At 33.4% G+C, this 22,627-nt stretch overlaps 2 protein-coding genes and 1 long non-coding RNA gene across 3 annotated transcripts in view; 1 reads left to right on the top strand and 2 right to left on the bottom strand.

The window, feature by feature from the left end:
- Positions 1–730: 730 nt before the first annotated feature.
- Positions 731–3,416, bottom strand: LOC134260040 (perlucin-like protein). The gene is made up of 4 exons (XM_062742627.1): positions 3,183–3,416; positions 2,678–2,769; positions 2,377–2,479; positions 731–2,062 (listed from the first exon to the last, which is right to left on the bottom strand). The coding sequence occupies exons 1-4, from the start codon at positions 3,406–3,408 to the stop codon at positions 1,836–1,838; spliced, it is 648 nt and encodes a 215-aa protein (XP_062598611.1). The 5' UTR covers positions 3,409–3,416; the 3' UTR covers positions 731–1,835.
- A 3,283-nt stretch (positions 3,417–6,699) lies between these two features.
- Positions 6,700–22,627, bottom strand: part of LOC134260031 (uncharacterized) — an 89,865-nt gene continuing 73,937 nt past the window's right edge. The window contains exon 11 of the mRNA XM_062742615.1: positions 6,700–6,711. The gene's annotated coding sequence lies outside the window, so the exon portion shown is untranslated. The remainder of the gene's footprint in view (positions 6,712–22,627) is intronic.
- Positions 15,858–17,448, top strand: LOC134259960 (uncharacterized). Its single transcript, XR_009990437.1, has 3 exons — positions 15,858–16,234; positions 17,094–17,181; positions 17,330–17,448. It is a non-coding gene; the product is annotated as an uncharacterized LOC134259960 (long non-coding RNA).

Raw genomic sequence — 22,627 nt, 5'->3', positions numbered from 1 at the left:
CTCAACATTTTTGAATGAACAGCTTATTAACCGTTAGGCCATCAGTACGATATGAGCAAATGATCACCTCGTTACAGGCCCTGGCCATGCTTCGGAGGAAATCAATTAATCAATCTAGCCATTCAGTAAAAGAAGATAGTCAAACGAATTTTGGACTTTTTGGACACAACAAATATTGTTGCAAAGTTGAAGTTGCCTCTGTCGCACATAACGCTACTTGTACGTAACATTCTAAAGTTTGTAAATCGTAAAACAGTTACTGGTATGGTATTAATCATTGATTTCAATTCTCCATTTTCCAGTATTGATTTTCACTCCCTAATTCACAATTTTTAAATTAACCTGTATATTTTATCCACCTCCCTACTCTTTATAGTCGTCTGTATGGGCCAGTAAACTCACTTTTGGGGAAATTTCTGCCATTTAATTTTTTTTTAAATTTACATCAAAACAAGCACTCATACTGCATTGGGAGGTGGATAAAATTTACATGTTCATAAAAATGTGATTAAGGGAGTGAAAGGTACATTGTAATTGATTGACTAATGCTGGAAATTAGAGATATTTTGTCCAGGAAATCTTGAGCTGTAAATTAATTGCATCTTACATGTATCTGTGGCGGTATGGTACCGGGTATTATAGCATAAAAACTACAACGCTACAGTTCTGAAGCTAGCAGCGTAAATACGTAATACGAAGAAATTCGAAATTTAATGAAAAGACAAAAAAATAATGTCCACATACTTTATTTAAATGACAGAGCAAGACTAATTAGAACCATGCTGCAGTGCATGATTTGAGGAAAAGGCAGTCTTCTTAACTATCCCCCCTTGAGCCCCAGGATTAACGCGTATAATATCTCATTTTAAAAGATTTTATTATACAATATTGTGAAAAATAGGAATTACGAATTTCTAGGAAGGGGTTCTTTTTTCAACGTGAGAGGAGTCGTAGAATAACCGGCCTGGAAGGATTACTAAGGAGGTGTTAAGAAAGTTCTATATTTTTCTTTCATTTTGGAAAAGAAAAACAATGAGAAGATATTTAAAATACCGGTATGTCACATTTCATGTTCACAGAGTCCATTCTTACTTCTGATAAGGTTTTCCCTTTTGAACTGTTGAAACATGTAAACGAAAAGGGGAAGGACAGGTATTACAACAGATGAATTATGTGCAGAAAAAATGGAGATACAGCATATTTGTTATTCATTATTATACGTCAATCGACGTTTAAACACCGGCAACAAAAACTGAAATAAATTAATCGCAAATTTCATATACATACATGTTGCTACAGAACTGTAGCGTTATGGTTTTATATTAAACTATAGAGCTACAGTTATGTAGCTATAATGTATGCATATATTTTATAAAAGATCTGGCGTAACATTTTTACGATAATATGATTATCCTACTTTTGATCTTAAGATATGCTGTCAATATATATATATTGTGCTCACTAATTAAAGACTACCTTGTAAATGGTGATCTTATTTCCTGTGGTAAAAAAATACAAAAACTAAAAAAAACTACAAGGTTACGTACTTTTATCATACTAGGACGTTAGTATTTACATGAACTTCATTCAGTAATATCAGATTATGGCTACTAAAATACCTTACGTGCTCAAGCCTTTTTAACAAATAAAGGATATGAAAATAACGAACAGTATTCAATATCAAAGTCATAAAACAATACAACATAAGAGAGAGCAAACACTGACCTCCAAAACATCAGAGGTGGGATCAGGTGCCATGGAGGAGTGAGCATCCCCGAAAGTACAAAATGTCACGTGACTGTATCATTAATAATTCAAGAATCTAAATATATAATCTACAACTCAATTTCGCAGATGTAACTATTGTCGTTAGAACAGCTGGTATCGTGCCATTTATATTGTGAACGCTGAAACAGGATAACACAATCTGCTGTGCCAGTTCGGTCTGGGTTCCCGGGACCCCAGTTGGTGTACGTAAACTCCTGAGAGTGACCCTCCCACATGAACACCCCGTCCTGTGCAGCATCTGTTCCTCCTATCCAGAAATCACGTGTTTTATAATCTACAAAAACAGCGGAATTTTAAGATGCAATTACTTCTTCAAGGGTAATATCCCCCAACTGAAGCGATTGTCACATTGCAGGTTTACATGTACATGTATCTGTTCGCATGTTGTGACTTTGTGTAATATGTTAAATTTTTGGTTACTCAAGGATAATAAATACTAGTAATTCCCATTACTTTAAATACATTTAAATCAAAATAAAAATTTCTTGACATTTGGTAGCAAACATTAATTGCTGATACATGTAAACGACAAATGACGCAAACAATCTGTGAAAAAAATGATAATGGAAATAAATTTAATCAACTTACCTGTGAGTCCTTGGCCTTTTACGTAGTCCCGAATAAAAGTATCTTCTGCTTTACTTGTGATTCTCAGATACTTTGAGCTTCCATGCTTTCTCTCGCATTGATTCTACAAAATGGTAATTAAAAAGGATCTCCCAAAACTCTAAAGGACCCGGTGCAAACAAGAATTCATGACACCGTTTTATTTGAAAGTAGACTTAAGTATTTAAAAGAAATAAAACAATTCTTTTTGGTATGTCATTTCAGGTGGAAGTCAATTAAGTATCATTTTATTTATTTTATTTATGTAATATATATCTCTCACTTTCCCGTGAGTCCAATTTCCGTAGTCGTACCCAAAGATATAACAGGAACTTTGAAATTGAATCCATCCAGCCGGACAACTGACAAACGGTTCTAAAAATAATGCAAAGTATTATTTTTGAATTGCCTTTTTGGTCCATTCCATAAAAATAATTTATTCTCAAAGATGAATTTAATTTTTAGTTTCCACTTTTTGCTTTGCATGACTAGGCTATGGCTTTACTTAGAAACTCAACATTATCTCTTCTCTTATAATTGACACTATAATCAAATTGTTTTAATGACAGTGTTATCGAATTTGATAAAGGAATTTCAAATCAAACTTCTATTATATTTCGTATGCTTTACAGTTGCATTTGATGACATGGAATCACTTGTCTTTTCTTGGTTTTGATCAATACATCGAGAGAGTGGATAACGTTTGAGTGAACCGATTTTTTTATATATAAAGTTCTCTCACTTTCATTAAAAGAAAATATCATTCGGACTTTTCGTAGCATACTTACCAGTATTGACAGGTAAAGATTTCATTTCTAGTCTGAATTTTGCAATTTCCTCCATGAATATTTTTTTAAGAATCCTTAATTCCCTGTCTATGCACTGTTTGCTGACGTCATCATAATTGTTGGATTTCGTCAGCAGTTGGGCAACGTTTCTGTGTAAGATCAGCAGACATAGCACTGTGAAACTGCTTGTATTCATCGTAGCGATGATGAGGAATGACCTTAACATAATGTTTTACACAAAGTTAAATTACTCACGTAGGAAATCCCTTTACTTGTAATTATAGAAAAGTTTTTTCTTCCTTATGTACATGTACTTCTTTGAAAGAGTAGAAAGTAGACATAAGAACTTTCCGGTTCAAAGAAGCACCTCGCTTTTAATTAAGAAAAAGATAAGATGGACAGGGTTTACAGTGTACGGTATCTAATTAATACCAAAAATATCAATTTCACATATAATTTTACTGAGCTCACTATCTGAGTAGAATTGAATAGGTAGCCGTCCTAATCACTTTCTTAATGAAAATTAGCTTTATGATTTTTTTTTTTTTGTTTCTTTGTCACTAGTACCTTTTGTTGAAGGTTTATTGGGGGGTATATGTTTATTTCTTTATCTGTAAAAATTTATTTTCTATTTACTTATTTATCTTTAAAAAATATGAATGGCTTATTTGACCTATATACACAATTAAAAAATCGCTTTTAAAAAATAATAAATAATAAAGCTAGAATTAGATCAAGCATAAGAATGTTTGAATGATGGCATCATGATAGCGCAATCAGAAAAAAAAAAATTAAAAAATAGCAGTTAAAAAAATGTTTTTATTTTAATTTAATTTAAACATATTTCTCTTAGACTATTATATAAACATGCAGAGAACACTAGACACACTGGAGAGGTGAAAATTCCCTTTTGTTCCTGTAACAGTATACCACAATGATCTAAATGATTATAATTGTATCAATATCTTTGATTAGTTGCAGCAATTTCTAAACAAATTCATAAAAAATAACATGTCAGTAAAAAACAAAGATTTTTAAAAAGTCAAAGATTTTTCGATATTAAATAATAAATACTATTATTTTGCATAACAGAATCAAGTCAATGTATAGTAAATCAGTAATATCAATACTTTTTAAAAATTTATTTCCAGGAGCAATATTTATAATAATAAAAGAAAAATTGGGTGAAATGACTCAAAAAAGAAAACATTAATCTCTTTCTTTTTAGCTCACCTGAGCCGAAGGCTCAAGTGAACTTTTCTGATGAAAAATTTGCCCGTTGTCTGTCGTTGTCGTCGTTGTCGTCGTAAACTTTTCACATTTTCATCTACTTTTCAAGAACCACTGGGCCAATTTCAACCGAACTTGCCAATAAGCATCTTCTGGTAAAGGGGATTCAATTTTGTTCAAATGAAGGGCCAAGTCTTCTACCAAAGGGAGATTATTATGAATTAATGAAAACTTAATGGGATCTTTTAAAAATCTTCTTCTCCAGAATCATTGGACCAGGAAAGATGAAACTCATGTGGAAGCCTCCTCAGGTAGTGTAGATTCAAGTTTATTGTTCAAATCATGCCCCCCCCCCCCCTCTGGAGTATGGCGGGTCCACAATGGCTGATCAAAGGCTTACATAAGAATATATAGGATTTAAAAAAAGAATTCTTCTCCAGAACCATTGGACCAGTAAATAGGAAACTTATGTGGAATCATCCTCAGATAGCGTAGATTCAAATCATGACCCCTGGGGGTAGGGCAAGACCATAATGGCTGATCAAAATTTTACATAGAAATCTAGGATTTTTTAAAAAAATCTTCTCCTCCAGAACCGCTAGGCCAGGAAAGATGAAACTCATATGGAAGCATCCTCGGAAATGTAGATACAAGTTTGTTCAAATCATGATTCCCGCGGGTAGGGCGGGGCCACAATGGCTGATCAAAGGTTTACATAGGAATATATAGGATTTTTTAAAAATCTGTTTTCTCCAGAACCATTGTACCAGAAAAAAAGAAACTCATGTGGAAGCCTCCTCAGGTAGTGTAGATTCAAGTTTATTCAAATTATGATCCCCCGAGGAAAGGACAGACCACAATAGCTGATTAATTTTTTACATAGGAATACATAGGAAAAATCTTTTAAAAATCTTCTTTTTAAGACCAGCAAAGCTAAGATTGGCGATATTAATATGGAAACATCGTCAGTAAGAGTTAATTCAAGTTTGTTCATATCATGACACATGGGGGTAAGGTGGGGCCATAATGGGCAATTAAATATTTACATTGAAATATATCTATTAGGAAAAATCTTTAAAACTCTTCTTCTCAAGTATGACAAATTATACATGTGTGCTTTATTGATAAAGTGACAATTTTTCAAGTAATAAAAAATTCAACCCCCACCGCCAAAAAGTAAACTTTTCAATACTGAGCTGATTTGTTTTTTTAATAGCCCATATGCTCAGGTGAGCGATGTGGCCCATTGGCCTCCTGTTGGCTATGTTTTGGAAAATCCATTTAACATTGTTTATGATTTTTTACGTCCGTGAGGAAATCTGATGATAAAATCGCCTACGACGTGCATTTTGACTATCAGATTGTGCTATAAGAATAGTGTAACGAAGTAAGAGGATAATTTTAGCAAATATGTTTCATGAGCACTAATACACATAACGTGACAATACAGCAAAAGAATTTCTGTAACATGACCGTAGGGTCCGAGCGAGGGTGTAGGGCACGGGGGAGGGGTGCCGAAATATTTTTGTCGATATTTAGATAAGTGTCGAAAAATTCGCTACTTTATGTTAATGTCCTTTCAGTAATAACGTCTTATAACTTTTCTTTTATGTAGTGCCCGTTAAAACGTCTTATAGCGTTTTTTGTAGTACCTCCAAGCTGAAAATGTTTCCCCTCCACTAAAAATAAAGTTTTTTCGGGCCTGTTTAGTCAGTTTAAACATAATTGGTGTCTAAAAAAAATTCCAAAAACGTTTATATCTCAGCAACAGTATTTATTTTGTAGTTAGACATAAATAACACTGAATTATACTGCAGTGAGATGTATTCCTGTATTTCACAAAGTAAAAATCCCTATGTTTAAAATAAACTATATACTGGTAGTATGCATGTGTACGTTTGAGACAGAAAGCATATCAGGGTCATATATAGTGGTTATTAAATAATTTAGTCATCTGCCAAAAGTCGAATGTTACTGATAAAACAAATTCTTTTCTGAACGATTAAATAATGCTGAATGGTCGCACCAAAGATCAAGACAAAAGCTTTGTCCCAAAATCAACACAGCAGGCCTGGGGGCCATAAAACTTAGATGAGCTCACTTTTGGTCTCAGTCTCACTTTTTCCACAGGAATTAATTGTGGAAAGTGAGACTGAGATCAAAAGTGAGCTCGTCTAAGTTTTATGGCCCCAAACCAGGATTTCGGTGGAAAGTTTCTTTCCTATCAGATAACATCAATCTGTCGTATATTCACATGTAAAATGAGACACGTGTGCGGTCAAAAGTACACAGGCTTAAACTAATTTAAACGAAAATTATATGATGTGATGGGTGATGTACAATGTGTAACATGACTCCATAATTAGGAATTTAATCAAGGAACTTCTAAGGATTTTTTTGTTGTATATTTTTTTTCTAATGGCTTATATTTAATAGGCAAAACAGTGGCGGATTTAAGGGGGGAGCACCCGGCGCGCGCGCCCCCCTAAAATTATCAAAATTAACGTAAATCACAGTTTCGTCTAGAAAATGTAAATATGTATACTTGGTAGACCTCATTTTTACCCTACAAAATCGCTAGAATCCAGGAGCTTCCGGGGGCTTCGCCCCCTGGGTCCCCCACCAGGGCTCTGCCCTGGACCCACTGGGGGCCTCAAGGCGGACCCCAGACCCCTTGCTACTTCTGGCGCCCCCTCTAACTTCAATTCCTGGATCCGCGCCTGCAAAATCTTGATTATTGTACTTAATTTTCTTAATTCTTTACCTGAATCTTTGACATTAACGTGTCCGCAATAAATACTTACCAAATATATTTTTTGGATTAAGGCAAAGTTATCCTTTGGAAGTTAAAACTTTTCCCATAAAATACAAAATCTATTTTTAATCTGCGCGAATTTATGGATTGTGATTATACTTATATATATAAACCTCAGTTCCAAGTAAGGAAGTAAATCATTGGCTCTACATTTTATTTACATTGAATTTCCTCTCCGGAAACGACTGGAAAACACAAAATAAAATCCTTCTCAAATTAACCCCTTTACATGTACTTAAGAAAAAAATATATGTACAGTATTTTTATACCATTTAAATTTTGTTCTTATATAAATATATCGGAAAAAAGTATAACATTTCTAATGTTTTGCTGAGCGGGCATAAAAAACGCAATGTTTGACCGCTGAGTGAGATATTGGACCGGTCGATGAGATGTTGGAACGCTTACATTACAGAATGGGCGTAGCTTAATGTAATTTTCATTTGTTATAGATTAAGTATTCAACAGTGATGGACCTGAGGTTACACCACTAAAGACAGTCCAAAATATTTAAATGTCAAAAAATCTATAGAAAATGAAATCTATAACAAAACATCTATTGACTATGTTTTCGGGCAAAATGCGATTTGTCGACCCTCGAACCAAACTGTCTGCCTTCGTCCTAAAGGCCTCAGAGACAGTTTAGTTCTTAGGTCCGAAAAAACGCATGTTGCCCCCGAACTCAGTCAATAAATGTATAATACAATGTAAATGTAAAACTGAATGTTGAAAAGTTAAGGTAGGATTCTTCTCATATTTCTAATATTTAAAAATCAACGAAATTTTCACAGAATCAAGAAGACAACATCAGTTAGTGATAGTATCAGTGAAATTAAATTTGACCGTTTTATATTAAAGGCAAGGTCAGGTCAAGGTCATCATCTTTTTCCTTGATATTAAAAGTAAAAAATAACTGTTGCCAATCATGTGATTCCAACTTCTATTTCAAAAGTTTAATGCTTGTTCTTTTTGCATAAAAACATATTACTATATCAGGTCTATAGCATAATATTACCAAATTTACATAAATAATTTAACTAAACTGGATATTGGCTAATCCGAATTTTCTCTGTTTTTCTTAATTTTTTAGGATATATTAGTTATTTTCATATGCTTCCTATATTTAACTTTTTCTTATATTCACATATAATGAAGTAGCCTTATAAATGTACAAAATGATACAAAAACAAAAAGTTTTGATCGTTTACTAAGAGAGAAAAAATACTTTTTATGGATTTTTGGCTCAAATCTTCACTTTGATAGGAAGCGTTTAAAAGCTAACAAAGTTCTTGTTTGTTTGAAAAATCATATTTATTTGATATATTTTGAAAGTTTAGTCCCTCATTATTAATTTAACTTACATTTGAAAATTTCTCCAAGTCTTTGATTGTGTAAAAATTGTACCTAAATTCATTGTTCTATTATAATTTTGAGAGGCAGAAAAGAAGATATTTTCATACGCCACCAATCCGCCAAAAATATAGTCCCTCCTAGTTTTCAAACGCAGTTTACCATTTCTATTTAAAGTTGTACAATTGTGGTGAGGAAAGAAAAATATGGTATTTAAATCTCTTACACCTAAATATATAAGACATATAAGCAAATATACCTTGAATATTTCATCTAGTCAGAAACCAGAGAAGAATCCTACCTTAAGTACAGCTATTTGTAAGAACCAGGCAGGGGGTGATTCATGACCAATTCAGATTTTTACAAAATTTTAATATGTTGCTTCATGGACCAAGGGAACATCATTGGACGACATATTTTTTTTGGTCAGCCTTTGTTGCCATGGAAACAATGCACCATGTAAACGCACATGGCAACCAAGCAAAAAATTGAAAATATTGTGAATTTAGCTATTATTTAACGCAGGAACAGACCTCTTCTGATGAAAAAAATATAAATAAATCTCTTTTTTTTCCTGAAAAGTACATATAAAATGATTAATGATTACCATAAGGATAAAATTATTCAGGATTTATAAAAGGTGCTGAACGTCAATTTAATATACAGTGTTTCATGAAATTCACTTTTTACAATATTTCTTAAAATCTAACATATTTTAGAAGCATATTAAGAAAAAGGCCCGCATGATAAAGAAATCTGATAACATGGAACAGAAAGAGCACATTCTTTATTTTAATAAAATGAAATAAAACCCATGGGTTTTTAAAAATATTCTGTAACAACCATGACAACGAAATATCAGAAAAATTCATTTTTTCACAAAAATATCCATTTTTAGAAGTAAAGTGTAAAAAAAGAAAATTACACATGTTAAGGAAACCTGATAACATGGGATAAAAAGAACACATTCTCAATTTTAATAAGATTCAATTAAACCCAATTTTTTTTCAAAAATATTCTGTTACCATGGCAACGAAATATCACAATTTTTCACAAAATAATCACTTTTAGAGGCATAGTAAGACAAAAATCACACATGTAAAGAAAATCTGATAACTTGGGATAGAAAGAGCACATCCTTAATTTTAATAAAATTTAGTTATACCCATGGGTTTTTAAAAAATATCCTGTTACCATGGCAACGAAATATCACAAAAATTCATTTTCAAAAATTACTCATTTTTAAAATCATAGTTAGACAAAAATCACACATGTTAATTAAACCCAATTTTTTAAACGAACATTCTCGTGAACTATATCGCTTATTCGTGCAAATGTTTTTCTACATTGGAATATAATATACATACAAACGATATGTTTTTCATGGTAAGGATAAACAAATCAACTTTAAACACGATTCTAAATAAGTACTGTAGTATGTATACGTAATAAGTCCTCAAACCACTTGATGATTCACCGGATATCATAGGGTAGTAAAATAGGCTGTGGTATACTCTAGGGCTCAGTTAGCTTCAGAGGTTAAAATTAATAATACCAGATAGACACAAATAAAAATCTTGTTTTGAACATTTTATAAACAAGATGTGTTTAATAAAAGTTTAATAAGTGGAGTATGCATATTAAATATGAAGCCTCTATCTCTTATGGTTCAGAAGTTGTGGCGAAGGTTAAAGTTGACAGAAAGACAAACAGAAATTTAGCAGGCAAGGCAAAAACAATATACGCCGGGATCTATCGATTCGGGCACAAAAAATATTCAAAACTATTCAAAACTTCTCTTCGAAGATTCGTGGTTATGATAGTTTTTTTAGCTCACCTGAGCCGAAGGCTCAAGTGAGCTTTTCTGATCACATTTTGTCCGTCGTCCGTCCGTCCGTCTAGCTGTCTGTCCGTCTGTAAACTTTTTACATTTTCGACTTCTTCTCAAGAACCACTAGGCCAATTTTGACCAAACTTGGTATAAAGCATCCTTGGGTAAAGGGAAATTTAAATTGTTAAATTGAAGGGCCAAGTTTCCTCACAAGTGGAGATAATCAAGAAAAGACAAAAATAGGGTGGGGTCATTAAAAAATCTTCTTCTCAAGAACCACTGAGCCAGAAAAGCTGAAACTTATGTGGAAGCATACTGGGGTAGTGTAAATTCTAAATTGTTCAAATCATGACCCCCGGGGGTAGGGCGGGGCCACAATGGGGAATCAAAGTTTTATATGGAAATATATAGGAAAAATCTTTGAAAATCTTCTTCTCAAGAACCACTGAGCCAGAAAAGCTGAAACTTATGTGGAAGCATCCTGGGGTAGTGTCGATTCTAAATTGTTCAAATCATGACCCCCGGGGGTAGGGCGGGGCAAAAATGGGGAATCAAAGTTTTACATAGAATTATATAGGAAAAATCTTTGAAAATCTTCTCAAGAACCACTGGGCAAGAAAAGCTGAAACTTACGTGGAAGCATCCTGGGGTAGTGTAGATTCTAAATTGTTCAAATCATGACCTCTAGGGGTAGGGCGGGGCCACAATGGGGAATCAAAGTTTTACATAGAAATATATAGGAAAAAGCTTTGAAAATCTTCTTCTCAAGAACCACTGAGCCAGAAAAGTTGAAACTTAGGTGGAAGCAACCTAGGATAGTGTAGATTCTAGACTGTTCAAATCATGACCCCGGGGGTAGGGCGGGGCCACAATGGGGAATCAAAGTTTTACATAGAAATATATAGGAAAAATCTTTGAAAATCTTCTTCTCAAGAGCCACTGGGTCAGAAAAGCTGAAACTTATATGGAAGCATCCTTGGGTAGTGTCGATTCTAAATTGTTCAAATCATGACCCCCGGGGGTAGGACGGGGCCACAATGGGGAATCAAAGTTTTACATAGAATTATATAGGAAAAATCTTTGAAAATCTTCTTCTCAAGAACCACTTGGCCAGAAAAGCTGAAACTTATCTGCACATGGAAGCATCCTGGGGTAGTGTAGATTTCAAAATGTCTAAATTATGATCAGTGGGGTAGGGTGAGGTTGCAATATGTATTAAAAGGGGGAAATCTGGTAAAGAACAGAATGGTCAAAGCTTCTCAGGTGAGCGATGTGGCCCATGGGCATCTTGTTGCCCTACCCGTCCATCTGTCTGTTTGTTTGCAAAATCTTTATTTCTGACTTTGTAGTGGGTGATGCTATGGCTTTCATATTTCACAGGTGTATCATTTGTGACAAGACCTTTCTTCTGGTACCACCAAATTTGAACTCTTGACCTTGGAGTTTGACCCACTTTTTGCAAAAATACCAAACTTTAACCTTGATCATAACTTTTGAACGGTTAGAAGTTTCATACTTCACATTTGTATTCATTGTGATACTAGCTTTAAATTGATATAAATATTTTTTTTACCTTGACCTTCTAGTTTGACCCACTTTGTAAAACACTTTAACCTTGGCCATAACTTTTGGTCAAAGTCTTGTCATAAGGAGTACATTTGTGAAATATAAAAGCCATAGTTCCACCCAATGAAAAGTTCTGGGAAAGATTGAAGTTATTGCGGACAAACAAACAGACGGACGGACAGAGCAAAAACTATATACCTCCAAATTTTCGGTTACGGGGCATAACAATTGATTCTAAATATTTTTTAATTATTAAGGTTTCATCAAAGGTCAACAAGTCCAAAAAATTATTTTTACAATAACTCCAAAACTATGTGAGGCATAAAGTTAAAACTTTTACATTTTATAATTTTTTCATAGATTAACAGATAGAAAGTATCACTTGATAAAAAATACTAGGAAAAAATGTTTAAATTGAGAAAAAATCTTTTTAAATACGCATATTTTTTCAGAAAATGCACCTAATTTATTCCGTGCTTTTAGTGAAAACCATCACTGCAGAAACAAAATATGTTTAACAATGAAGGGCACGTTGGACTTGGATAGCCTCTGGAAAGTTGTTTGTCCTGTTTATTTTGTCCAAATGTTAAGACTTGAAAGCGAAAGTACATTGCAAATGGCGGGTTCTACAGGGTCTTGTCTTTATACATGTCATGCTTTCAATAACAGCCTTTCAGAGACCATTCACGTCCAACTTGTCCTTCAATGATAAACATATATTATTTCTGCAATGATGGTTTTCACAAAAAGGACAGAATTAAGCAGGTGCAAATCTCTTTAAATATGTACATTTTCTGATATATTTTTCTCAAAAAATATCTTTTTAAAATATTTGTTATCAAGTGATACTTTCTATCTTTTAACCAATGATATATTTACAAAATGTAAACATTTTGACTTTATACCACACATAGTTCTGGAGCTATTGTAAAAATAATTTTTTAGACACGTTGACCTTTGGCGAAACCTTAATACACTTTTAGATTTTGACATCCGCTTCTGCATTTAGAAAATTGTAAGCTTCAAGAAAATTTCAACAAAGTAGTTAACGTTGGCAAAAACAGGACTTGCAAGTACCATGTATGTATAACTTAGCTAGCAAAGGAAGACGAATCTTTTTTGCTACGAATCTTGCCAATAATATACAGCTACTACATCATCTGCTAGACATTTTGGTAAATGTCATTACTTTTTCATTCATGGAATTAATATCACAGAACCTACTTGCTAAGATCTTTGGTACAAATATCTCAAACATACTAACGTGCGTTACAATGTAAACTGATGATTGGAAAAGTTCAGCCAGTATTTCTTTTTAAGTGATTATTACAAAATGTATAAGACTTATTTTTAAGTCTTTATTACAAGTCAATTTTTCCGACACTGAGGCCTTATCCCTCACTTACCAAAGAAACGAAATGAAAATCAGTATGTTGATACAGGGTACACTGGCAACTACACAAACACTTTATCAGAAACTATTTATCAGTAACTAAATAAAGTGACTTTATATTGCCGTATCTGTTTCCATCCCACATGTTGCGTTGTCTGTTATCTATGGCATGCTAAACATTGCAATATTCGATCTTTTCTATTTGTATTGTATAATTTTTATTTGTACTGTATCATTTTGTATTTGTATTGTATATTTTTTTCATTTGTATTGTATAATTTTTATTTGAATTGTATAATTTTCCAATTGTATTTTTATTTAGATAATGTTCCATTTGTATGGTTAAAAAATCCTTTTTATTGTATGTTTTTAGCTCACCTGAGACGAAGTCTCAAGTGAGCTTTTCTGATGACATTTTGTCCGGCGTCCGTCTGTCTGTAAACTTTTCATATTTTCGACTTCTTCTCAAGAACCACTGGGCTAATTTCAACCAAACTTGCCACAAAGCATCCGTGGATAAAGGGGATTAAAGTTTGTTCAAATGAAGGGCCATGCCCTCATTCAAGGGGAGATAATTGGGAATTAATGAATTTGGTGGCATGTTTTAAAAATCTTTTTCTCAAGATCCACTGTGTCAGGAAAGATGAAACTTATGGGGAAACATCCTCAGGTAGTGTAGATTCACATTTGTTCAAATCATGACCCCGGGGGTAGGGCGGGGCCAAAATGGCCGACCAAAGTTTTACATAGAAATATACAGGAAAATTCTTTAAAAATCTTCTTCTCAAGAATGACAAAGCCATAATTGATCATATTAATATGGAAGCATCCTCAGGTAGTGTAGATTAAAGTTTGTTCAAATCATGACCCCCAGGGGTGGGGCGGGGCCACAATGGCTGACCAAAGTTTTACATAGAAATAATTTAGGAAAATTCTTTAAAAATTTTGTTCTCAAGAATTGAATGACAAAGCCGTTATTCATCATATTTATATGGAAGCAACCTTAGGTAGTGTAGAGTCAAGTTTGTTCAAATCATGACCCCCGGGGGTAGGGCGGGGCCACAATGGCCGACCAAAGTTTTACATTGAAATATATAGGAAAATTCTTTAAAAATCTTTTCAAGAATAGTATAATTTTTCATTTGTATAGTAAAATATCTTATTTATTTTCGATAATTTTTCATTTGTATTGTACCCAATGTATTGTTTATTATTTTTTTTTTGTTGGGAAGGATTTCATTTAATTTAGCGAGATATGTATCGGGTCGGGTGAACTTAGCTCCTCTATATATATTTGCCGTGAGGCTTAGGTACTTTACTTACAGCGGATGACATGTCGTAGTTATCATTTGCTTCTTCTCCACAGATCTCGACAGGAACTGCTGGATCAATTTCAAATATAGGAAATCTATGACCTAGCTAGGAGAACTCGTGTTTGGAATAAAATGATCCATGCAGTTCTCGGTCCCAAGATTTATACGATTAATTTTAGTGGTATCCTAAAAAAATCTTTTTTATCCATGGACATCAAATAGTCAAACTATTGGCTTGATTGTAATAAGCATTGACCCTCTACAAAATTGTAAAATTAATGACCTTAGGGTCAGGGGTTCCGAGGTTAGGGAGGGGCTTTAATGATCTTACAGTGAAAGTGCATAAAGAAATCAAAATCATGCCTCTTTTGTAAATAAGGCAAATGTATCCAAATAATCAAGAATGTTTATTTGAAAATTGTGAAATTTGTGATATGTTCTGCTAAAGGGGTTTGCTCTATTGTTAATATAGTGAGAGTGCATAACTATTATTTCTTTCAATGTTTTCCCCCTGTATTGGTGTTTTAAGGAAACTCTAAACACTTCATACTAAAGAGCTCTGTTTATAGGGTAGTTTTATGCAGTTAGAGTGATCTGCCCGTAGAGGCAAGATAAATAACAATAAATTCTTATTTATACTCGAAGTAAACAGCAGTGATTTATCCTCACATATACTCAGTAGTGCATTGTCTTGGAACATTTTTTCCTATGGAAATGAGGCAGGTGCATGCATGTACCCTATGCTAAAAATGAATGAAGTCTCCATATGCACATATATATGATATTTTCTCTAAGTCCAAGTCTTAAGAGCTTCCTTAAGGTAGGATTCTTCTCTTATTTCTTGTATTTAAAAATTAACGAAATTTTCGCCGAATTCAAGAAGACAATATCACTAAGTTATGGTAAATGTATCAGTAAGATTAAATTTGACCGTTTTATATTAGAGGTAAGGTCAGGCTAAGGTCACCATTTTCTTGGACATTAATATCAAAAAAAATATTGCTGCCAATTATGCAATCCATGCTTGTGTTTCAAAAGATTGAATTTTTTTTTTTGCATAAAAAAATACCATAAAGAACATATAAGATGATATCACCAAATTGACATAAATTATGTTACTAAAATGGATGTTGGCAAATCCGATTTTTCTCTACTTTCTTAATTTTTTAAGATTCTCGACTTGTACATTCCGATAATGCATTGCGGCGGATGTTGGGGTCAAGCGAGGTCAGGGGTAAAACATGGCGAAGCGTCATTAGAGACTCGGTATCCGTTTAGTTCTTTTGCCACTTTGAAACACTAATTCATGTTCTGAAAAAACTCTGGATCCTCCGGAAATGTAAAAATGTGCATAATATTCCATGGACTCAACGATGGTGACAACCGTACGTTACACAAAAGTCATTTTTGCCCACGAAAACATCTGTTCAAAAGCTAACGTACGTTACATGTAAGATGCATATGAGACCTAGCTGAGCAATACCCTGGCCGAGATCCCAAATGCAGCTAGAAAACAGGAACAAGAACAAAGTCCCTACAATATTTTCCCACAAGGTAAGAATGCAATACGTAAAAAAAATCGACTGGATTTTAAATACATATGTGTTTTATACATGTTTACAACTGTTTCATGTACTACATTTAAGGAATCGCTGTCTAGTCTGTATAGTATTCTATAGCATCAACGATACTAGTAGACCCGTTATGCATAAATTATCCCACGTTTCCCACTAGTGTTGATGTCACTGGCCTGGCATACATGTACCTATGATACAATATACTAAATAGACAGTGATTCCTTATCCCTATTTAATTTTGATATAAAATTGTAGAATTAGATTTTAAAAATGTTGACTAATAGATGTAAATTATATGAGACCTCCCTGACTGCACAATGTATGCTAAAATGAAAATCAATTTATTGGGGGGGGGGATATGACAGACACTATGCTTAAAGGTGGTGCCCGATTTTGCAGTTAAAATCTTAAATTGAATAAATCAATGATCAGTGTTACTGAACCTGTAGCATGTGATTGATTGTATATTGTTTAAGGTCCCTCTCGAGATTTTTCACTCATATGGAGACGTCACCACCCGGTGGAGGGCTACAAATTTTGTCCTATACTCAGCACTCAAGGCCTTTGAGCAGTGAGGGATCTTTTTCGTGCCAGCACCTACTGTGACACGGGGCCTCGGTTTATACGGTCTCATCCGAAGGACCGGTCTCCACGTCCCACAGTGGTATTCGAACCCGCGACGTAAGGATTGACTCCTTACTTTTCAACTCTAGAGCAGACGCTGTAACACACAGGCGACTGTAGCATGTGTGTTCTTTTAAATGTATAATATTTTCTTAAAAGGTTAATATATATATCTAAGTAGATTGTATGATATTTTGTTTTTATTCATATAGGGAACACTTAGTAGAAGGCCTCCTAATAAATATGCAAGATCTTATAAGCCAGTAACAGCAACCCCATCTTGTTTTTCAGAAAGAACAGGTAAACTAATATGTTTATTTGGCAATTAGACTGATTTAACACCTTTTCAGATACCAGTTAAAATAGTTATTAAATAAAGTGATTATTAAAAGATATACTTCACAGACTGCAGGGAATGAGTTAAATGTTTAACTTTTTTTTATTTTAGTAGAAACTGCATCAAAGGCTGATAAACATCCAACAGCTACTGATGGACAGCATGAATTTGACCAAGAGTCATCTGCAACTGTTAAGGCAATACATAAATATAATTCAAATTTATGTTTGAAATTACAGACTAAATTTAAAAATATATATATACACCAATTGCAATTGTATATATCTGTAAAAGTTTGTTTACTTATAAACTATTTTTTAGCAAATATTTTAAATATTCTGTGGATTGCGTGCATGATTAATTACTGATTACTTTCTTAATTAATTTGACAGGCACCAGAGCACAATGGCCATGATTATTTGAAAATACTTTCTGATGAAAAGAGGCACTATCTTCCATCAGCTCATACATTCCAAAGGAGAGTGTCTGAGAGAGGAACGAACGACAACTCAACATAGGAGATTGGAGAGGAGGGTCCATATTTTTGCTGATTTCACTTCAAAGACCCAAATTTCTGTGCTGTTCAAAGAGATTCTAAAATATACCATGAAATGGTACCGAAAAATAATCAGTTGTTCAATTTTTGCACGGGCTTGGATCTTGAGGTTTTCAATGCATTTTTTACATATCTACAACAAAAAGCTTCTTCCATGCAGTATTTCCATGATGAAAGAACAACATAAGTCCAAACATTTAATCTGGATGGCTAAGGTGTGAAGAAAAAGCCTGGCATTAATACTAGTCAATTCAGTCTGCAACAAGAATAATGAATTGAAGCTTATAGTGAAGTGATTTTCATTCTCTGTCTTAAAAATATAAAAGCAATTTAACTAACAGATATATAAAAAAAAAATATGGTTAAAACAAAGCAAAATTATCTGTCCCTGGCATTTGTAGTTCTTTGTTATAAGCATGTTTTATTGTATATGTATTTCCAGATGAGATGAGTAAAATATTGTTATCTTTTATTATAAATAACAAAAATGACCAAAAGTTATATTGTCTTGAACAAAAAAAATTGGGAGTTGAAAAGTTATGCAAAATACACAATGACTTACACATCATCAAGTGCTAATTATGTGAAAAATACTAATACCTGTTTCTGTTTTATAAAAATGACTACAAGTATTACATCACATGAATATTGAAGGTATAATTATTATGTTGAAGGTTGTCTACCAGTAGTTTTTTTTTTCATTTGAAATGTGACAATTTCACAGAGACCTTTGACCTCAACAGTACATGTATATTGATTTAATTAATACATGTGTATTTAAATTAAATATTTAAATTTATGAAAATGAATGAATTACATTTTTATCATTTGAAACTTTCTTTAAATCTATGACTGATTCTTTCCATGTGATATTTTTTGTTTAAAATTGGATTGAATGAATGATTCACAATAGGATTTGAAAATATTATGGATTTTATCATATTCATGTTCTTTAATGTATTAAAGGACCATTACACCTTTTGTAATATGGTTCTACAATACATCAACGGACATGATAAAGTCCATAACTTTTTTATATTTTCTGTAGTGAATCCATTCAATCCAATTTATTAAACACCTTTTATATTAAATTTTAAAATAAGTTTTGGGGAGATTTTCATATTTCAAAACTTCAGGAGAAAAATAACAGCTTGGACCCCTAAACAATTGATTTTCTGAGACCTTTAGTGGATGTCTGACCTTAATCTTTTGTCAAAGGTCAACATCGTTACATGTCCAAAAATTTATTTTTACAATAGCTCTAAAACAATGTGAGGTATAAAAGTTTCACTATAAAACTTTCTACATCTGATTCATTGTTACATCCACAATTACTCGCACAGAAAGTTGGAATCCTCATCTCCCTCTGTTGATCATAAACATATCCCACGTTTATTATTAATTTCAGTTAAGCGTGCAGTTTTGCATTATGTCACAATCTTTCTCGACAGATGCACCCAGCGTAACTAATTCACGCCCTGCTGTGTGACTGGTCAACTCATATTATCAACATTGACAAGGAAATAGGCTGCTGCAAGAGATTAGGGTTCCAGTCGTAAAGCTTCCGGCTAGGAGGCGTCTGCCCTTTAGCTTGAGTGCAGCTGTTATCATAGAATGTGACAAAATGTTAAACTGTACACACTTAAGTCAAATTGATAATAACATACTGCATAGGGGCCTACTGTAAATATTTTAGAAGTGGTCAAAACTTATATAAATGTATATACACTGAAAACTGTCTAATCCGACACCTGTGAAATCAATCACAATGTAAATTCCAACCTAACATTTCTTCCCATTTTACTAATTTTAATGTTATTTTACTCTTTCAATCTGACATCCTTTCTATTCCGACACAAAATTCATCTCCCAGTGCATGTGATTGTCGGATTAGATAGGTTTCACTGTATATATACATGTACAATCAAAGCATAGGTAATTACCCTCAGTAAAAGTACCAACTGTACATGTTGATAATTTTTTCACAGCACAGTTATAGACAAATGTAAGCATACTGTACTTTCCTCTGCTGATTCAGTTCAAATCATTGATTACATTCAGTGCTTTGAGCAAACTAACAGCAGCAGTGTGATGTCAAAACAGTTAAATTAAAGAACTGACAAAACGCTGATACCATTATATTGCGTGCTAATATTGCATTCAGTCCTGTCGATATTTCAACATAGTTCAAATGACAGCTGTTTTCAGAAAAAAAAACCTGGTTGAGCACAGCTTTGGAGTACTCCGTAGCATCTTAAATCTTTGTAAACATTGAAAATTTTAATACATGCAACTGTTGAACTTGTATTGAATATATCATCAATCTCCTTGCAAGAAAATACAACCTGAGCTGACATAATAAACCTCTTGCACGTAGAAAATAGAACACCGAGCAAATTCGAAACGGGATATACTTCGAGGTTTCCTGTCTTCAAACCCTGATTATTTATTATTTTCTTCTTCAAATAAGTAATTAGTGAAATCATCAATCTATCTAAATTAAATAATTATGCCTAAATTATCTAATTGAGTCTAATACCAGGGATTCACATACTCTCGGTCTAGCATTGTTTACACTGCAGCGCTGGTTGTTTTACCCTAATCTCAGCGAGATGGGTAGAGACTGAAAATTTGGACTGACGTCTACTACCCATCTCAGACTAGTCCCATACAACGTGATTCGGGCTTTTTTGCTCCGACTTCGGCAGCTCGTTTCAATAAATACAGGCTGAAATAAATTATCTGCCCGCCTCAACTTTTTCCTTTGAACATCCCTTAAAGTGTCTATCACTATAAAACTTTCCTTTCTTACCTTTAAAATGTTTAAATCCAGTAAAATATAAAGTTGTTTATTTTTCCTGACAGCATAATGGCTGTTTGCTATTCATTTAAACCTTCGCTGCTGAAGAGTTCCACAATAATCTGTTTCCAATAATTCATACTATAGATCATTCTTATAAGAAATAGTAGTAGTACGAATTATTGGAAACAGATTATTGTGGAACTCTTCAGCAGCGAAGGTTTAAATGAATAGCAAACAGCCATTATGCTGTCAGGAAAAATAAACGACTTTATATTTTACTGGATTTAAACATTATAAAGGTAAGAAAGGAAAGTTTTATAGTGATAGACACTTTAAGGGATGTTCAAAGGAAAAAGTTGAGGCGGGCAGATAATTTATTTCAGCCTGTATTTATTGAAACGAGCTGCCGAAGTCGGAGCAAAAAAGCCCGAATCACGTTGTATGGGACTAGTCTGAGATGGGTAGTAGACGTCAGTCCAAATTTTCAGTCTCTACCCATCTCGCTGAGATTAGTTTTACCCCTGACCTCAGATTGACCTTATGACGCGCAAGCCTTGTACAAGTGGTGAATATATTAGTTATTTTCATATATGTTTCCTATATTCATTTTTTTTTTCATTTTCACATATGGTAAAGTTGTCACAAAAAGATACGAAATGATGCTGTAACAAAAACAAAAAGATTTGATCATTACTAAGAGAGAAAAAATGCTTTTAACGGATTTTTGGCTCAAATCTCTACTCAGATTGGAAGCCTATAAAAGCTAATAAAGTTCTAGTTTGTTAAAAAAAATCATATTTATTTAATATTTTTTGGATCTTTTGGCACCCATTATTAGTTAAACTTATACTTGAAAATTTCATCAAGTTTTTCATTGTGTAAAAAAAAAACAATTAATTGTTCTATAAAAAATTTGAGAAGCAGAAAAAAAGATATTTTCATACGCCACCACTCCGCCTAAACACAGTCCCTGCTAGTTTTCAAACGCGGTTTTCCATTTCTATTTGAAGCTATACAGTTGTGATGAGAAAAGAAAAAAGTGGTCTTCTAAATCTCTTACGCCTTATTATATAATACATATAAGCAAATGTACTTTAGATATTTCATCTCGTCAGAAGCCAGGGCAGAATCCTGCCTTAAGCAAAAACCGAGTATATAGATTTGATGAGCAATGACGTCTCTTCCAAACTCGAAGATTTCTTGAGCTCTGGATAAGATTCCTGCAGGAACGGACAATGCTGTAGTGAATTTGCATTTTCTTTCTTTGAGAATCTTCAAATTATGTTCCAAGGACATTTTAATATAAGCTTATTGCCCTCTTATAATTTAGCAAGAGTTCTTCTTTCAAAACGTTGTGGTCATATGGTCAAGGATTCCGTAGTATGGAGAAGGCTCTTTTGATTATAGTTTTGAAATGTATTATTTCTATGAAAATGCTCTCTGCTCTTTGTCGTTTAACAAACAAACCAAATGCATATTTTATGAAAAAGTTTTTTCTTCTAAATTGTGAGTTTCATGGCCCTGGTTCAGGGTTTCTTGTTTAAGGTACGTCGCTATTGATTGTATCATGAAATGCATTATTTATTCCTTTGGAAATCTTCTCTCATCTTGTGTTTTAAGTAGATGACAAACTATATTTATATGATAAGCAAGGGTGCCATTTTACAATGGGATGGGGTTTCTGTTGATTACAAAGTGAACGAAAGTGCATTATGTACAGAAAATTTCCTCTGTCACTAAGTATGAAACAAACAGATGCATATAATGATAACAAAGGGTATCTCTTCCTACATGTAATCTGTGAATACATGTTAATGCATGGCCTCTAGGTAAGGGATTTTGGTGTTAATGTTGGTCTGTATTATTTATGTAGTAAAATTACACCATTCCTTGAAAATTCCCTTTTCTGCTTCTGGGTATTAAGAAGATAAACTAAGTACATGGTAATGATAAGATAGGATTCCTCTTGTGGCCCTAGGTTCAGAGGATATTTAGAAGAGACCTCTTTGCTTTTAAAACGAAAAATGCAATTAGAACCTCCTATTAATCG

The sequence above is a fragment of the Saccostrea cucullata genome, unplaced genomic scaffold (genome assembly GCF_032062105.1).
Source record: "Saccostrea cucullata isolate Sc308-1 unplaced genomic scaffold, CSIRO_AGI_Scuc_v1 ctg1160, whole genome shotgun sequence".
In the NCBI taxonomy this organism is placed as follows: Eukaryota; Metazoa; Mollusca; class Bivalvia; order Ostreida; family Ostreidae; genus Saccostrea; species Saccostrea cuccullata.
The sequence above is the reverse complement of the archived record's forward strand: the minus strand, read 5'-3'. Positions and strand labels throughout refer to the sequence as shown.

Bases quoted from the DNA above. Each gene is read 5' to 3' on its own strand.
- LOC134260040 (XM_062742627.1), bottom strand. From the start codon at position 3,408: ATGTTAAGGTCATTCCTCATCATCGCTACGATGAATACAAGCAGTTTC. The intron at 2,770-3,182 runs GTAAGTATGCTA...CATTATTTTTAG, and splicing joins ATCTTTACCTGTCAATACTG to AACCGTTTGTCAGTTGTCCG. The intron at 2,063-2,376 runs GTAAGTTGATTA...CTGTTTTTGTAG, and splicing joins AAAAGGCCAAGGACTCACAG to ATTATAAAACACGTGATTTC.